Source organism: Protomyctophum bolini, assembly GCF_963924005.1.
Source record: "Protomyctophum bolini genome assembly, chromosome: 1".
Taxonomy (NCBI): domain Eukaryota; kingdom Metazoa; phylum Chordata; class Actinopteri; order Myctophiformes; family Myctophidae; genus Protomyctophum; species Protomyctophum bolini.
Window position 1 is genome coordinate 46019121 of NC_137862.1, and position 18678 is coordinate 46037798.

The window sequence follows — 18678 nt, forward strand, 5'->3', positions numbered from 1 at the left end:
AGCAGAGCTTCTAATGGGGTCAATGCAAAAAAATGTACCGTTTCCGGACCCAGACTGGACACTGGACAAAAGACGGCTCCGCGAGGCAACTATCTGGACATACCCACGCGTCCGGGGAGATGTCCTCTACCACCCCACAGTCTCCGCTAAGCGGGAGAGGTGTAAAATTCAGAGCAGCAGAGCTTCTATTGGGGTCAATGCAAAAAAAAGTGCCGTTTCCAGACACAGAATGGACACTGGACAAAAGACGGCTCCGCGAGGCAACTATCTGGACATACCCACGCGTCCGGGGAGATGTCCTCTACCACCCCACAGTCTCCGCTAAGCGGGAGAGGTGTAAAATTCAGAGCAGCAGAGCTTCTATTGGGGTCAACACTCAAAAAAGTGCCGTTTCCAGACACAGAATGGACACTGGACAAAGAGGCCTCCGCGAGGCAACTATCTGGACATACCCACGCGTTCAGGGAGATGTCCTGTACCACACCCCAGTCTCCGCTAAGCGGGAGAGGTGTAAAATTCACAGCAGCAGAGCTTCTAATGGGGTCAATGCAAAAAAATGTACCGTTTCCGGACCCAGACTGGACACTGGACAAAAGACGGCTCCGCGAGGCAACTATCTGGACATACCCACGCGTCCGGGGAGATGTCCTCTACCACCCCACAGTCTCCGCTAAGCGGGAGAGGTGTAAAATTCAGAGCAGCAGAGCTTCTATTGGGGTCAACACTCAAAAAAGTGCCGTTTCCAGACACAGAATGGACACTGGACAAAGAGGCCTCCGCGAGGCAACTATCTGGACATACCCACGCGTTCAGGGAGATGTCCTGTACCACACCCCAGTCTCCGCTAAGCGGGAGAGGTGTAAAATTCACAGCAGCAGAGCTTCTAATGGGGTCAATGCAAAAAAATTTACCGTTTCCGGACCCAGACTGGACACTGGACAAAAGACGGCTCCACGAGGCAACTATCTGGACATACCCACGCGTCCGGGGAGATGTCCTCTACCACCCCACAGTCTCCGCTAAGCGGGAGAGGTGTAAAATTCAGAGCAGCAGAGCTTCTACTGGGGTCAATGAAAAAAAATACCGTTTCCGGACCCAGACTGGACACTGGACAAAAGACGGCTCCGCGAGGCAACTATCTGGACATACCCACGCGTTCAGGGAGATGTCCTGTACCACACCCCAGTCTCCGCTGGGGTGTGCCCTTTTGTCAACAAGATGAGATAGCAAGAGCTGATGGTACTGATCGATTGTCTTATCACACAGCCACCCGTTAGCTTTCTCTACGCAAGCTAAGTCAGGTGAAGGAGTTACCTCTAGCTTTGGAATGGGTGTCACTTGTGTGCGTTGATTGCATCTGTCTGTGCATTTATGCATTTGTTTGTCCTGACGAAACTTGATTATTTCTTTACTTTTTATTTTCTCGTATGACACGACATAGAAACTACTTGTGCCTAATGTATTGTTGTGCTGTTGAGCGGATGCTCTTTGCATCAGCTCAAAGGTATAGCCTGCTGTGTCATTCGATTCATTTGTCCAGATATGCCATTTATCATCTATACGGATGTACAATGTCGCATATGGTGGCCTGTCGAAAAATACACACATACTGGTCAAAGCATACTCATTTTGGTGGTACAGACAGGATAAATTGAACGTAGTTGGAATTTTTGTGCCAACTCTTAACAGGAGAAGTAAGGTCTGTGGGCTGTTAATTACTTCATATGTTGATAAGCTCTTTTCCTGCTGACATGTTTCACATTGTTCAGATTGAGCAGGTAATATTTGTGCAATAGTGTCTAAGATGCCTTTTTGTGACACGTCAAGTGGCTGCACTATGAATTGTGACATGTTCTTTGTAGATGGCAAGGCCTTGTCACCACATTGAGTACAACTATACAGACTAAGACTTTTCAGGCAAAGCAGGTCATCTCCAAGGAAAGGAGACCGAAGTGTGTATTCTACAAAGCTGTTTAATATGGTGCATACGTCTGTCCTAGAACATTTCTGAGACACTAATGACACTGATGTGTTGGCTAGATTGAATTTATCAAGTTTCCGTCTAAATGTTGAGTCCTGTGCTGCTGCTTCTTCAAGCCGTGTGTGACATTTTTTGAAAGCAGATGTCTGTTGTAGAAATGTTAGAATTGGTAATGGTATGGGTTCACACATATTGTCATTTAGACTTTCATTGCATAAAACCACATCATCTTCTTCCAAATTGTCCTCCGTTATTGTTCTGTTATTATCCTTGTCTATTGTGATGCCAGCATCACCACATTTCACATAGAAATATAAGCACCCATTTATTTTTGACTCTCGCACAGCATTTGCTGCTGGTAAGATTTCTATCATTGTGTCATTTGCTTTAATTACAACATTGTCATAAATCAAGTCTGCCCAAAAGTGTCCAGTTTTGGCCATAGAGCCTATATGACAAATGATTGAGGCCAACTTATACTTAATTTTACCGCCATCACAAATAGGAATTTCGATTACACCAGATGCTTCTACATGCTTGCGGCTCACCGCCCCACGATCAGTAACACGCGACAGAGAAAGAGTAATGAAATCGGGAGAGTCATTCCAACATATTTGTCGCTTCATATCACAACCACATGTTGTACATTTGTCTGGACTTACACCTTCCATGATTGAGTGTTCGAAAAGAGAATTGAGGGACTCTCTTTTCTGTGGCAGCGGTAATGCAAAAATATTAGTAATAGAAGAATTGCTTTCAACTGTCCAGGCACAGAATGTACAGATGTCTGTATGTTTTGCTTGAACAACTGTGTGGACACCACACATACTCAACCAAACTACTAGTTTGTGTATAAAATCTAATGGGTCATTGTGCATTCCTAAAGCCAAGTCTGGGATGCTATTCACTAGTTGTTGAGTGACACCACAGATTGTTTTGCAATCAAATGTGTGACCTGGATTTTGAAAAAACGCTTGAATGAGAGCTGCTAAATTCCCCGGCATAGATGACAACTGAACCATCGAAGTAGGTGTCAATGGTTTCAATTGATCTTGTACTACTTGTAGATGCAGTATAGATTGTAGAGTTGCATTTAGCCAACAATTATTTTCATTATTTGCAAACCTGCATATACTATTGCAAAATCCTGTCTCTGTGCCTCTGCTTTGTGGCTTTGTTTTGTCTGGCACACTTTGATTTTGTAAGAACATCTTTGAATGTGGGGATGGCCGGTGTTGATAAGAGCCCCTAAGATGTTTTGGCAATTTTCGTTTTTTGTTCCAATTTTCTACAGGTGGTGCTGGGTTTACGCACTCTACCTGTGTTGTTCTGTATGCTGCTTTGTCACAGAAATCTATGGCTGACTGGTTGTAAAATAAGCGCATGCGCTGTACACATTCGTCAAGTCTGTGTTTCTCATTTCGTAAAAGCAACACTTTTGTGTTTTTGAATGTGGCCTCAGAAATAGCTGTGCTTTTCTTACACAGGTTTATTTGTGCAGCATAGGCTCCAGAGAATCTCTGCAAATCACCTGAGAGGAGATCTGACCATATTGGAATAGTTGAGAGCATCTTGAACAGCTTGTTTAAAATCAGTTCCCCATGGTAGGTATTTTCACCTGTGTCATTGGTGGTTTTCATTGCTTCATTGGCTTCAGTCCTTACTGTTTCAAAATGTTTTTTGACGCGTGGGTATGTCCAGATAGTTGCCTCGCGGAGGCCTCTTTGTCCAGTGTCCATTCTGGGTCCGGAAACGGTAATTTTTTTTGCATTGACCCCAGTAGAAGCTCTGCTGCTCTGATTTTTACACCTCTCCCGCTTAGCGGAGACTGTGGGGTGGTAGAGGACATCTCCCCGGACGCGTGGGTATGTCCAGATAGTTGCCTCGCGGAGGCCTCTTTGTCCAGTGTCCATTCTGGGTCTGGAAACGGCACTTTTTTGAGTGTTGACCCCAATAGAAGGTCTGCTGCTCTGAATTTTACACCTCTCCCGCTTAGCGGAGACTGTGGGGTGGTAGAGGACATCTCCCCGGACGCGTGGGTATGTCCAGATAGTTGCCTCGCGGAGGCCTCTTTGTCCAGTGTCCATTCTGGGTCCGGAAACGGTAATTCTTTTTGCATTGACCCCAGTAGAAGCTCTGCTGCTCTGATTTTTACACCTCTCCCGCTTAGCGGAGACTGTGGGGTGGTAGAGGACATCTCCCCGGACGCGTGGGTATGTCCAGATAGTTGCCTCGCGGAGGCCTCTTTGTCCAGTGTCCATTCTGGGTCTGGAAACGGCACTTTTTTGAGTGTTGACCCCAATAGAAGGTCTGCTGCTCTGAATTTTACACCTCTCCCGCTTAGCGGAGACTGGGGTGTGGTAGAGGACATCTCCCCGGACGCGTGGGTATGTCCAGATAGTTGCCTCGCGGAGGCCTCTTTGTCCAGTGTCCATTCTGGGTCTGGAAACGGCACTTTTTTGAGTATTGACCCCAATAGAAGGTCTGCTGCTCTGAATTTTACACCTCTCCCGCTTAGCGGAGACTGTGGGGTGGTAGAGGACATCTCCCCGGACGCGTGGGTATGTCCAGATAGTTGCCTCGCGGAGCCGTCTTTTGTCAAGTGTCCAGTCTGGGTCCGGAAACGGCACTTTTTTTTGCATTGACCCCAATAGAAGCTCTGCTGCTCTGAATTTTACACCTCTCCCGCTTAGCGGAGACTGTGGGGTGGTAGAGGACATCTCCCCGGACGCGTGGGTATGTCCAGATAGTTGCCTCGCGGAGCCGTCTTTTGTCCAGTGTCCAGTCTGGGTCCGGAAACGGTACATTTTTTTGCATTGACCCCATTAGAAGCTCTGCTGCTGTGAATTTTACACCTCTCCCGCTTAGCGGAGACTGGGGTGTGGTACAGGACATCTCCCTGAACGCGTGGGTATGTCCAGATAGTTGCCTCGCGGAGGCCTCTTTGTCCAGTGTCCATTCTGTGTCTGGAAACGGCACTTTTTTGAGTGTTGACCCCAATAGAAGCTCTGCTGCTCTGAATTTTACACCTCTCCCGCTTAGCGGAGACTGTGGGGTGGTAGAGGACATCTCCCCGGACGCGTGGGTATGTCCAGATAGTTGCCTCGCGGAGCCGTCTTTTGTCCAGTGTCCAGTCTGGGTCCGGAAACGGTACATTTTTTTGCATTGACCCCATTAGAAGCTCTGCTGCTGTGAATTTTACACCTCTCCCGCTTAGCGGAGACTGGGGTGTGGTACAGGACATCTCCCTGAACGCGTGGGTATGTCCAGATAGTTGCCTCGCGGAGGCCTCTTTGTCCAGTGTCCATTCTGGGTCTGGAAACGGCACTTTTTTGAGTATTGACCCCAATAGAATGTCTGCTGCTCTGAATTTTACACCTCTCCCGCTTAGCGGAGACTGGGGTGTGGTAGAGGACATCTCCCCGGACGCGTGGGTATGTCCAGATAGTTGCCTCGCGGAGGCCTCTTTGTCCAGTGTCCATTCTGGGTCTGGAAACGGCACTTTTTTGAGTGTTGACCCCAATAGAAGGTCTGCTGCTCTGAATTTTACACCTCTCCCGCTTAGCGGAGACTGTGGGGTGGTAGAGGACATCTCCCCGGACGCGTGGGTATGTCCAGATAGTTGCCTCGCGGAGGCCTCTTTGTCCAGTGTCCAGTCTGGGTCCGGAAACGGTAATTTTTTTTGCATTGACCCCAGTAGAAGCTCTGCTGCTCTGATTTTTACACCTCTCCCGCTTAGCGGAGACTGTGGGGTGGTAGAGGACATCTCCCCGGACGCGTGGGTATGTCCAGATAGTTGCCTCGCGGAGGCCTCTTTGTCCAGTGTCCATTCTGTGTCTGGAAACGGCACTTTTTTGAGTGTTGACCCCAATAGAAGCTCTGCTGCTCTGAATTTTACACCTCTCCCGCTTAGCGGAGACTGTGGGGTGGTAGAGGACATCTCCCCGGACGCGTGGGTATGTCCAGATAGTTGCCTCGCGGAGCCGTCTTTTGTGCAGTGTCCACTTTATAAAGTCCATGCACTCCAGTGAATAGCATTTATCCATTTAGATAACTTTTTTATGTTATTTAATTACTTATTTTTACACAGAAACATAATGTGTGTCTTTACAATAACTGTAATGTAATAATAATACTAATAATGTAATGTAAAAATTATTTAATTAACGAATTAAATAACCTTATTTTATTCTGAAAGCAACCGGATGTCTTAAATCTGCTAGCTCTCAGACCGGAAGTTCTAAAACTGCTCATAAGACGGAGCCCGAGTCCACCACAGTGAGTTCACATACCCAACGCGACTCGCGCTTGCTGCGTAAATTCAGGCGCACGTGGATGATGTCATTGTTTACCATAGTGACGAGTATGATCGACACCGCCGACACCCAATCAGCATCTATCCCGAAGAGTAGGACATTGAGGGGGCAGAAACAGAGCGCTCGAGCGCTGTTCATGCAGCCTGAACTGGGACAAGCTGGAGTTGGAAATACATTGTTTTCAACGAGGGCGGCGCAAATAAGAGCAATTTTAAGCATGTGTGCAACGTGACAACTGTTTTAAAGTATTGTACAGTAACAAATAAAGTCTCTGTAAGGTTTATGTTGTACTATTACGACAAAATAACTAAAATAAAAGGGATTTAAGATCATTAAAGCTGGGCTGTTGCGGCTCTGCTCCAGTCCACGCCACTAGTGTTGACTGCGTCATTCCGCCGCGCACGCGCGGAACTCGTAACTAATCGAGCTGCGATGCTCTGCTCATGCTACTTAATCTGGCGAAATCGTCCCCGTTTTATTATAAATAAAAATATGTTTCAAACGTCACAAAGTACACACCACCTAATAAACACCGACAGCCTTCATTTGCCACACGCCTCTCAAACATATAATATCTAACATTTCTGAATCTGATGCATGTATAAAGCATAGCATAGCATCATGCTACGGAAGCTATTAAGCTGTCATGATGATGATCAGAGTCATGCTGTGTCTGTAGAGTCTGCTGTCATTCTGTGGTCTTGGTGGTTCCACCCCTGCAGGACACACTCATATCTCTGTCTCATCATTAAGGTCCACTAAACTCCTCTCCCTCTGTTACTGCATGCCAAAGTCCTGTCTGAGAGAGAGAGAGAGACCCACGGCTATAGCTTATTGCTGTTATAATGGCGAGTGTTGAAGTATCAAGCAGCAGACCGTATCACATCGTTATTTTCGGAGCCTCTGGTTTCACGGGACAGTTCGTGGTCGAGGAGGTCGCTCGAACCGCGGCCGAGGGTCCGAATGGGAACCTGACATGGGCCGTGGCCGGCAGGAGCAGGCAGAAGCTGGAGAAAGTTCTGGACCAGGCCGCTGCAGCCTTGGGTATGGATGCAGCATTATAGAGATGCTTATTTAACATTAATTAATGTCATAAGCTGTGGCTGTGAATACAGAAACTTTTTTGTTGAGGGTTGACAGTGAGTGAACACACATAATACATTGATTTAATAAATTGAATCCAGACAGCCAGAGCAGCTGCTATAGTGTCATGCATTTCAAGTTGAACTTATTAGATCATCCAGTTAAACTAGTAAAACCAGAACCTTCAGTAAGGGGGCTTGCAGCCTTGCACAATGCACAGAGAACAAAAAGGGAGTTCAGAGCAGAGTTAGGATTTAAAACGGTACTATTTAAGACCAATTATTACTGGGCTGTACAGTGTGCAAACAAGTTTCAGTCCTCCTCAACTATATTCTCTGGCTTCATGCCATGCGTGGTAATTAAGAAGCCCTTAGTTTGACTAGTGAGTGAGTATAGATACTAGTGAGTGACTCATGCATTTATCTTTGCACCAACATGGACTGAAACTTTTGATACAGGTCTCAAAAAATAACTCCTGATTATAGAACACTTCTTTTGTCCTGTGTTGAGACTTGGAGTCCTGTTTCCTTACAACAAATAGCCTAAAATGCAGAGTATAATAATCTCTGAAGAACAGATTCGAGCTTTCGAGATTACTTGACATGAGGAGGACTTTGACCATCTGTACAGTATCTCCAAGTACACGTATAAGCTAACTGCTAACAAACTAAAAAATAATGTCAGAAACTGCATCTTTGATCAATACAAAAGTCATAAATGCGTCACTGTCTGTTATGTCTGAATGTTAAATCAATGCTACCGTTTGTGTTTATTAAGTAATAGCCTGGGGTTAGTAATTTCATCCAATCATAACTGGAACAAAAACTCACACAAGTGAAATTGCAAGTGTTGAAACAAAATTAAGCAGCAAAACTCCATTAAATTGAAGCTGAAAAAGTCCTGATTATGAAATTGTTGACCCACCTGAAAATGTATTCCCAGTATGTTGGGGGCGGCAATGGCTCAGTCGAAGTGTCCTTGAGCAAGACTCTGAACCCCTAATTGCTCCCGATGTGCAGGTTGGTGCCTTACATGGTTTCCTGTAAGGTTGGAGAAGGTTCTTGGTCACAAGAGCGGGAAAGTGCTGACCAGCTGGTATAATCCGAAGTTAGCTTTAACATCCTACCAAGTTGTCCTTATCTGTCAGTCCATGTCCATTTTTTGCCCATATATTCCCTGATGTCATCCGTATATGCCCAATTGCCCATATATGGCATGCCCATATATGTGCATCGGTTGGATCAGAGCCATCTAATAGAAGAGTTACGACATTGAGGGGGCAGAAACCGAGCGCTGTTCATGCAGCCTGAACTGAGACAAGCTGGAGTTGGAAATACATTGTTTTCAGTCCGCCATTGAAGTGAACAGAGTTGGATCAGCGGTTCTGGACAACTGGATCTCCATATACGAGTATGACTACCGGTATGTATGAAGAATGGACATATCGGTCAGATTGGCAGTTCTGAACAACCGAATATCTGAACTACTGCACTCCCTTGAGTTTGAAGTCGGTCGGTCTAATATATGCACATGACCATGTATGGGCATAGTGGTCAGATTTGTGGCTCTGGACAACTGGATCTCCATATGCCTATATATGGTCGTATCGAGTTTGTTTATGGTTATGTCAAAATTTGCGTGGCGTGTGGCCGGCCTGCCCTCCCATTAGCCGATTTCAATACAGGATGATGGTACCAGCTTATGACCAGGTACGGTTGTTCAAGGCCAGGGCTGGTCATGCAAAGCGCTATTAACTATATATCTTTTTCACCATTGCCATCATTATAGTTATGGTGTGGACAATGGACACTGCCTTCTACTTTAGTTACAATGATTTCTCAGTAGTATAGGTAGGTAGTTTAAGGTGGAAAAACGTGATATCGGTTGTAGGCAGTTTAAGGCCAGGCTAGGGAGGTTTATAGATAGTTTCTGCCAGGGCATCATGCTGTCATGCCACTAGGGTTTCCATCCTGAGGATTAGATAGTTTAGTTTAGCCCAGGCATTTCCCCAGGGAGAAACGATACAACAGCTGGTGGAACAATACCCCTCATGATGGAAGGACAGCATCATGTCTCCCAGTCCTAACTATCTGAATCCATGGAAGCCAAGTAGTGGCGATAACGTTGTGGGTTATTTTTCATTCGAACACCCCACAAGGTTAGTTTGTACTACTACTAGATCGAATGACACCACTTTTTACTTCACGATTTGTGGTCAATCTACAAAAAAGCCACTTGAAGTAGTTTATTATGCCTTAATATAATTTAAAAGACCTAGATGGTGGTGTGTAGTGCAAGTGAAATGATTGTGGCTGGATGTGTCAATACTCAATACCCTCGAAGCATGTATAATGCCACCTAAATTACTCATTCAGGGTTTAATGGATATTAGGTTTAGTATCCCCCCCAACACACACACACACACACACACACACACACACACACACACACACACACACACACACACACTACCACTCACCTAAGTGAGTTATTGGCACAACTGTCATTTATTATAATTTTTTCTTTCTTTTATTTACCCAGGGTAGTAGCTGAGCACAAGTGCTCATTTTCAGCAACGCCCTGCACATAGAAACAGACAGACACACACTAAAACCTGGAAGCTGACCCAATCTATGGAGCTAACCAGTATAACTACAGTCTTATACTGTTTGCCACTAAGCAGCTCCACTGGAGCAGTTGGGGGTTCAGTGCCTTGCTCAAGGGCACTTCAGCGGTGTTGGGTGAGTGATGACCAATCACTTCCCGACCCAGATTTGTCCTGCCCGTCCGGGGAATCGAACCGGCAACAAGGGAGCTCCTCTAACCCTTAGGCCACCGCTGCCCCAAAATGTAACTTGGTCTGTAATTTTATATAGGTTGTGTATGGTTATTTTTGTTTATCTGGACTGTGGTTCTGTTTAAAAGATTGAATTGATGTTTATATCTAGCTTGCAGCTTCTTTGCATATTTGCTAAGTCACTTATGGTCATGCAGCAGGCTGTTATTTCCAGTGTGTTTAATTGCTAAATTGAATCTTCTATAAATTAACATAACTACCTTCTTGTGTAGGTAAACCAGAGCTGAGATCGGGTGTTGACATAATTGTTGCTGATGTGGGAGAACCTGACTCTCTGGCTACCATGTGCAGACAGGCTGTGATTGTTCTCAACTGTGTAGGGCCAGTAAGTATCCTAGCCAGTAGCCACCGCACACACACACACACACTACACACACACACACACACACACACACACACTCTCACCAGCTCTTTGTCTCTCTCATTCTGTCCCCCCCCCCCCCCCCGTCATTCACCCCATCCTCTCTTACCACACACACACACACACACACACACACAGACACACACAGACAGTAGCGTTCATTCATTATGAATACAATAAGTTATATTGTTTAATGTTAGAATGAGAAGGACATTTTCAACAAATCCATTCTGGCTTTAGTAAACCGTTATTTGATCCCTGAACAATCTATCTCTGATGTCGATGGATAGATAGTTTAGTGTGAGTAGTGCTTTCCAAATGATTGATTTGATCAATTTGAGTACTATTTTTGGGTCTCAAGTTGCAGCTCAAGTTAAAACTCATGATTTTATCGACTTAACACAAGTTCAAGACTCAAGTCTACAGCTACCGGTATGTGCAAATTGTGCATCTGCCAATGCCATAATTGAATCTCCATGGCAAATTGGCAAAGTAAAAGTGCTTAGATAGCTCGTAAGACACATTATACATATTTAGATGTGTGTGTGTGTGTGTGTGTGTGTGTGTGTGTGTGTGTGTGTGTGCAGTACAGGTTCTATGGTGAACCAGTAGTAAAGGCCTGTGTAGAGAATGGAGCCCACTGTATTGACATTAGCGGAGAGCCACAGGTATGGTATTGCTACTGCACATTTTATTATGCTATAGATTTACATAACTAGTGGTTTACACAGCATGTATCCTTTCATTAGGACACAGTCCAATCGTGTGTGTGTGTGTGTGTGTGTGTGTGTAGTTTCTAGAGGGTATGCAGTTGAACTACGACAGTAAAGCAGCTGATAAAGGAGTTTACATCATTGGAGCTTGTGGCTTTGACTCCATCCCTGCTGACATGGGGGTTATCTACACCAGGGACCAGTTCAAAGGTACATTACTATATATATTTGCTGCCATCTACAGGCTGCTTCCAGTACAATACATTTCTTTAAACATCGTTAGCATTATCTTTGGTGAACAGAGCCTGGGTCCACACCACACCGATGGTACGTAAAAAGCATAGACATGGAAAGGGTAGACGCCTCCTTGAGCTCTGGGGAGCTCCGTCTGTATATATCGAGAGGAAGCAACATGGAGGCAAGCTTTGGCGGAAGCACAGGTTCAAAATGACAGACCCAAACCCTAATGGTCCTGAAATGGAGCACTGGACATAAAAAAAAAAAAAGATCCTCAAGCAGCACCAATTATTTCATGGAATGACATTAAATTGCATATTTTCACCTCAATGAATAAGTAAATGATCTCACCATTAGTTCCACAGAGGTGTGTTTTGTGCATGCTCAGCTCTCACTTGAACTGAGGGGTCGGGGAAATGACTTGTTCCCCATATATTGCACTGCAGTAATCTGACCTCTGGGCTGGTCAGCCAGTCTTCACACCTACAGCCAGCATACAAAGAACGATGCTTTGTTGTGCTTTGGTCCTTTGGCAGGCCAAAATGTTAAATTTCCCTTAATGCTTTTAAGTAGCATGTGACATGTCAAACTAGGGGATTTTCATGATTCTGAATACATTCCAAGCATTAGTGTTGCACAAAAACACTATTCGGCTCTAAAATAGGAGTATGAATCGGCCCTCAGGCTGCCAGGGTCCAACGTTTTTGTCAATATATAAAGTCCCTCTGACTCAGGAACACAGAAGAATACACTGATACTGGTATGTGCACTGACTTTCTTATAGAAAAGTAATCCTATAGCGAAACCTTGTATTAGATGAAAACTTGACACTGTGTGTGTGTGTGTGTGTGTGTGTGTGTGTGTGTGTGTGTGTGTGTGTGTGTGTGTGTGTGTGTGTGTGTGTGTGTGTGTGTGTGTGTGTGTGTGTGTGTGTGTGTGTGTGTGTGTGTGTGTGTGTGTGTGTGTGTGTGTGTGTGTGTGTGTGTGTGTGTGTGTGTGTGTGTGTGTGTGTGTGTGTGTGTGTGTGTGTGTGTGTGTGTGTGCGTGTGCGTGTGTGCGTGCGTGCGTGCGCGCGTGCGTGCGCGCGCGCGTACGTGTTTTCTCAGGAACACTGACAGCAGTGGAGAGTTTCCTAACTGCCAGCTCAGGTCCTGAGGTAAATGAGATCTACCTGATTAAAAGTAACAAGATCTACCTGATTAAAAATAGAGCTGATGAAAGACAAGCAAGACATTTTTTCTAAAACAAAAGATTTGATTAAAATTGTGATGTGCCAAAATATCCGTCTATCTCCGTCTCTCAGGGTGGTTGTAAGATTTGATTACAATTGTGATGTGCCAAAATATCCGTCTATCTCCGTCTCTCAGGGTGGTTGTATCCACGATGGAACATGGCAGTCGGCCATCTACGGTTTCTCTGACAGCGGAAAGCTCCGTAGCCTGAGACGAAAGTTTAACCACAAGCCTCTTCCTGTTGTCGGCTCCAGAATCAAACGCAGGTAAACAAAAAGACAATGCCGCCTAAAAAGTTGTGACGTTAAAATGGCAGAAGCTTTCATTGATGGCTTTCATTGGCTACATTTGGAATGTTCTGTGCTCCCATACATTGCACCGTAGAAAGCCAACAAGACACAATTGAAAATGGTGGGCCCTTTTGTAAACAAGTATAATGCTTTTGGTGTCATCCACTCACTGTTAACAGTTTTTGTATTGAGTTGTACTTGAAATGTACTGTAATTCTGTGTGTTCTGTCACTGTGTGTGTGTGTGTGTGTGTGTGTGTGTGTGTGCACGCAGGAGCGCCCTATTCTTCAGTAATGAGATTGACCAGTATAGTGTTCCCTTCATGGGAGCTGACCCTTCTGTGGTGAAGAGGACACAGCGGTTCCTGGTCCAGGAGCATCAGGACACACCAGTCAGTCTCTTATTTATTGTTCCTCCTGCCTTCACAGCCTGTCTCTTCTATTTGTCATTCCTATGCGACTTCACATAATTATATCTAGCATAATTTCGTTGCTGTCGGGAGGAAACCTCATAACTCAATTTTTGAGTTTTTTGGCATAAATCAGTGCTATTGTTGAACACTCTTTTTACGCCTGTGTGTTTCGAAAATATTGAACCAATGGAAAGTAGTAAAAAGTGCTTTGGACAAAACCTCTGAACTCCATTGGACCCTCAGAACTCCACCACCTCTCATGGAAGTAATTGACAATATATAAAGGTACAACACCAGCTTTGATGAGGCTGCATTGCTTTGTTTTAAAAAATATAAGGTTTTCCTAATTTCCTGAAAAATGTATATTTTTCATTGCCTGAAGTTATGAGGTTTCCTCCCGACAGCAGAGATATAATGTTTTGTGAAGAAAGTGTTGTTTTTGTCAGATCATCGATGGTCTGATCGAACTCCTATCCCCCAATGTAGACCAACAGTGGATTCGAGTCCCCATCCTGACGGTCTTTGTTGCGTGTCATTCCCCATCTCTCTCTCTCTCTCTCTCTCTCTCTCTCTCTCTCTCTCTCTCTCCCCCCTGTTTCCTGTCTAAATAACTTCACATCACTATAAAAGAAAGACAACAAAGGAATTTTTTGACTTGTCTGATGCTTATACATGTGCAGTGAAATGTTGTTGTGACTGTGGCAGACTCCACACCAACATTAATTCTAAAATTAGGAGTCCTGGAGTGGTGGTGTACATTAGAATGGAGAAAATGTTAATGACTGGTACAGTACATAATGGAAGCATATTTCTAAACAGTCGACCTGTGTTGTTTACTTGCTATAAATCCAGTTGCCATGTGTTAATAAAGAAAATGCATGATTCTCTACTACAGCATCATCCAATCCTAATGATTCTGTTATTGACCATTAACCCCAGGTCCAGTATGGAGCGTACGCTGGGGTCGGAGGCATTGGTAACATTGTCAAGATGATGTTTGCTGGTTTGATGTTCTGGTTCCTGGTGAAGTTCACCTTCGGACGCAATCTGCTCATCAAGGTAAATGAGTCAAAGGAGTGAAATGTGAAAACACTGACCATACATCTGTCTGAATGGGGAAAGCCTTATTTGTTTTGTTAATTTTCTGAATGCTCTTCTTTTCACAAAACTATGGAAATCACACTGAAACTGTTATGCAGATTTTTTTTTGATATTGACATTGATATTGTTATCGAGTAATCGTTTATAATTAGATCTCATGGACTGAATTATCGTGTTTAACATTTTTGCCATAATCATTCAGCTCTACTTAAGAGTAATGTTATCATTATTATTATATATGTCTGTTTAAATCGCTATGCTGTGTACTCATTGAAAAAGAGGTATACTGCAAAAGAAAAAAAATGCTATAGTTTTCACTGTCCATAGAATGAGACTATGTAGGAATAAGAATCCTGAATAATAATTAATAAATGATGATTTGAATCCTTCTCTTTCAGTATCCGGAGTTCTTCTCCTTTGGTTTCTTCTCCAAGGCAGGACCAACCAGAAAACAGGTTGACTTTTTGTTGTAGAACATGACGTGACTGTGTCGCTGAGTTAAGGTGTGTTCCACTGGACTAACCTAATATACCGTATATAATATATATTTTTTGTTTCTTCTTCTGTGCCTTAGATGGAGGGATCGTCCTTCCAGTTTGCCTTCTACGGAGAAGGCTACACCGAGGGACACGACCCCTCACAGGGAAAGCCAAATCTCAAGATCCGCACATTGGTCCAAGGACCGGGTAACTTGATTTAATAATGCAGATGATAGATAGTTAGATTTATAGCCTCTAGGAGCAGTTACACGAAATGGCCGTGAGTGTAATGGTCGGTGAAGGAGATCTGAGAGGTTTTCAGCAGGCCTGACCTCGAACAGTCGACTAATCGATCGAGGGAGTCTGATTCGGCTACCAATCTCGTAGTCGAATCATGCAAACCATGCAAAGAAAATGTTTTATTTTTTATTCGACTGAGAGTTTGGCCAAATGGTAAAAAGAAAATATGAATCACACCCGTGTGAAGTGAGGGGCACATCATCGTACTGTACATCATCAAGAACGTTGGTCTCCTTTTAAGCATTCTGCTCTACTTTAGCTATTGAAAAATAGCAGATCTACAAGCTCATAGCTTGTAGGTCTGCTATTTCTGAAAAATCGTGAAAATGTGCGCAAATGTTTGAGTGTGTGTGTGTGTATATATTCTTTCACAGCGAAACTCAAATCTTTGCTTCTGGGAGGTCCCTGGAACAACATATTTTCAGATGGGGGTCGACGGCCAAATCTATATAAATCTGGGGCTCCTTGACATGAAAAAAGTTGAGAACCACTGACATAGAAACATGTCAGGATTTAGAAGATATTTGTAGAATAACAGCATAACTTACCTGCGGTCAAAAACCATTTGCCCTTCCGGGTCAAGCCTCCTCCCTACCCATGCCAGTGAAGCAGACGCTTATAAAGCCAACAGCACCACCCCATGGTCACAAATTAATTTTGACAATTACACTCATTTGGCTGTTTCAATTGTCAATGGCATTTTGAATGTTTGTTCGTATATCATGTTTTTTGCCACAGAAGATCGCAGTTAACTATGAAACCTTGCCACCTTGCTGTCGCAATTAATCCCATATATGGAGAATAGATCCCTGATGTCAACAATATTGGCCAGCAACTCATCTGACTTCAAACCCTTCAATCTCCATATATGGATACATGTCAGAACCTGTTCTCCATCATCCACCATTCAATCTCCCTTTTGACTTTTATACCTGTCCATTCAAACTGTAGACGTTATTAGTGCAGCCGCACACGGCGATCCTATTGCATAACATGTTATGCAATCAGACTAATCAAAGTCAAAGTCATACGATTTGTCAATCTGTCAAATATCTTTTGAGGGGCCCTCCGCTGAGTATACATTGTTGGTGGCCACCCTTGGCCAATAAGGAACCACCATTCTTGATGATGTACGATGATTAGTGTGCCCCTCATTTCACATGGGTTTTTTTTTTCTTTCTCTGTAGTTGCCTGTAGTCGAATACCATGCATCAGATTCGCCAGGCCTAGTTTTCAAAACATAACTATAGTGAAATGTAGCAGGCCAACCGTCATCCATAATAATACAGTTGAATATGTATCTATCTTTCGAATGTATAATTGATACAATGATTTGTTTTATCGTGATCTAGAGGCTGGATATGTGGCCACGCCCATTGCCATGGTTCAGGCTGCACTCACCGTCCTCAATGAACCGTCTGCCCTGCCGAAGAAGTGAGTTCACACACACACACCATCAAACTACGAGACATTATCCACTAGTGTGAAGATTATTTGGAGGTGTTTGTGGTGGCTCAGGGGCCCGGGCTCCCCAAGAGTTAGTGTTGAAGTGTCCTTGAGCAAGACTCTAAACCCCTAATTGCGCCTGATGTGCAGGTTGGTGCCTCGCATGGTTTCCGCCGCCATCTGTGTATGAATGTAATGCACAATCTATGTAAAGCACCTTGGATAAAGGCGCTATATAAATGCACCATTTTATATACAGTATGTACTGTTAATGCTGTATCACTAGTAAGTCTTTCCTCTCTTCTCTCCTATCCTACCACCCACCCCATTTCCTTTTTTCTTCCATGCCTCCTTCCTTTCTCCCCCTTTTTGTTGTTTTCTTCAGCGGGGGAGTTTATGCTCCAGGAGCCGTCTTCTCCAGGACCTCCCTGATCGACCGTCTCAACAAACATGGCATCCAGTTCTCTGTCATATAATGTTCACTCCAAGTTTCCTTCAGCACTTGACAGCAGTAGAGAAGACGATGCCATGAAGACATAAAACGCATTATTCAATGTTTCAATACCCTCTTTTACTGGTCAGAAAAGGACCAATCCCCACAATCCTCATTTGTCCTGAATAGCATATTAACCCTGTGCTTGTCACGCACGGTGTGTTCTACGTCACTAATTATGGGACTGAAATTGTTGGCATGGCTTGTCCGGTCCTAGTAATGATATTCAGTTGCAAATACAAAGCCATACTGCTTGCTTTACCTTCACTAGCATTCCTAATTCAAACATTTCAGAAATGAGAACAGAATAAATAATTAAATGATAAGGTGTCCCTTTTATTCTGTATATTGATGTCGTGCACTGATCCGTAAGATGAGGACTTGAATAAATAAATGTTGAACGGACATTCTAATCTCCAGACCCTGCTCAACTTCCTTTTTATGTCTTTGATAGTACAGTAGGTAGACGGGAAATGGGGAGTGATACGATCAGGACTTGAACCCGCAACATGCTGTCAGGTCACATCGGAGCCTACAGTAGGTGGGTCAGTTATTTAATGGTTGAGACTACGGTTTCTACCGAATCCCGCTGGGGCCAGGCAAATTGTGAAGTGCGGGGGAAAAGAAAATGCTGTTTTCTAAATACTATTTCCAAACATTGCACTTTTATCATCACTATGCATATTTGATTTTTAAAAAGTGCTTGGGGCTCATCAGGACCAGAATGGTTCACAAACCAGTGTGTTGCGCATGTATTATAGATTTGACAATGTAATGTGTGGAGTTTCTTTGGCTTGTTTTTCTTCGTCTTGGTCTGGTAAATAAACTTAATTGCTTCAAAAACTCTATCAAAACGTTCATACACGTTTAAGTCCCAATCCAGAATGATTTCATATGTAGACTTAAAACATGTACTTGCACTGTAAAGTACATAAATCAAACCCAGAACCTTGTGGTCCAGAGGCGAAGGCTCTACCAACTGAGTTAACCGGACACATTATGACGAACACAAACCATTTAGACCTGAGGACGATTCTACAAATGTCTTCTAAATCCTGACAATTTTCTTCAAGGACCCCCAAAAATAATATGTAATTGGCCGCAAACCCCCATCTGAAAATATGTTGTTCCAGGTAACTCCTCAGAAGCAAAGATTTGAGTTAAAAACGGTCGCTCTGAAAGAATATATTCAAAGATTTGTACTACATTTTCACGATTTTTCAAAAATAGACCTACAAGCTCGTGGCACTCTGTGCTGCACTATGAGCTTGTAGATCTGCTATTTTTCAATAGCTAAAGTACAACACTGCTTAAAACACAAAGGGGTTCACCGTCCAGAATGGGTTAAATATTCTCTTACACTCAGAAGGGGTAGCG

At 43.9% G+C, this 18678-nt stretch overlaps 1 protein-coding gene across 1 annotated transcript; it reads left to right on the plus strand.

Moving 5' to 3' along the window:
- Positions 1-6834: 6834 nt before the first annotated feature.
- Positions 6835-18142, plus strand: LOC308325812 (saccharopine dehydrogenase-like oxidoreductase). Its single transcript, XM_080778509.1, has 12 exons — positions 6835-7341; positions 10450-10562; positions 11186-11266; positions 11392-11521; positions 12655-12704; positions 12916-13046; positions 13344-13461; positions 14422-14541; positions 14982-15038; positions 15158-15269; positions 16715-16796; positions 17194-18142. The coding sequence occupies exons 1-12, from the start codon at positions 7143-7145 to the stop codon at positions 17282-17284; spliced, it is 1284 nt and encodes a 427-aa protein (XP_080634635.1). The 5' UTR covers positions 6835-7142; the 3' UTR covers positions 17285-18142.
- The last annotated feature ends 536 nt before the right edge of the window (positions 18143-18678 follow it).

Bases quoted from the DNA above. Each gene is read 5' to 3' on its own strand.
- LOC308325812 (XM_080778509.1), top strand. From the start codon at position 7,143: ATGGCGAGTGTTGAAGTATCAAGCAGCAGACCGTATCACATCGTTATT. The intron at 11,267-11,391 runs GTATGGTATTGC...GTGTGTGTGTAG, and splicing joins ACATTAGCGGAGAGCCACAG to TTTCTAGAGGGTATGCAGTT. The intron at 13,462-14,421 runs GTCAGTCTCTTA...CATTAACCCCAG, and splicing joins AGGAGCATCAGGACACACCA to GTCCAGTATGGAGCGTACGC.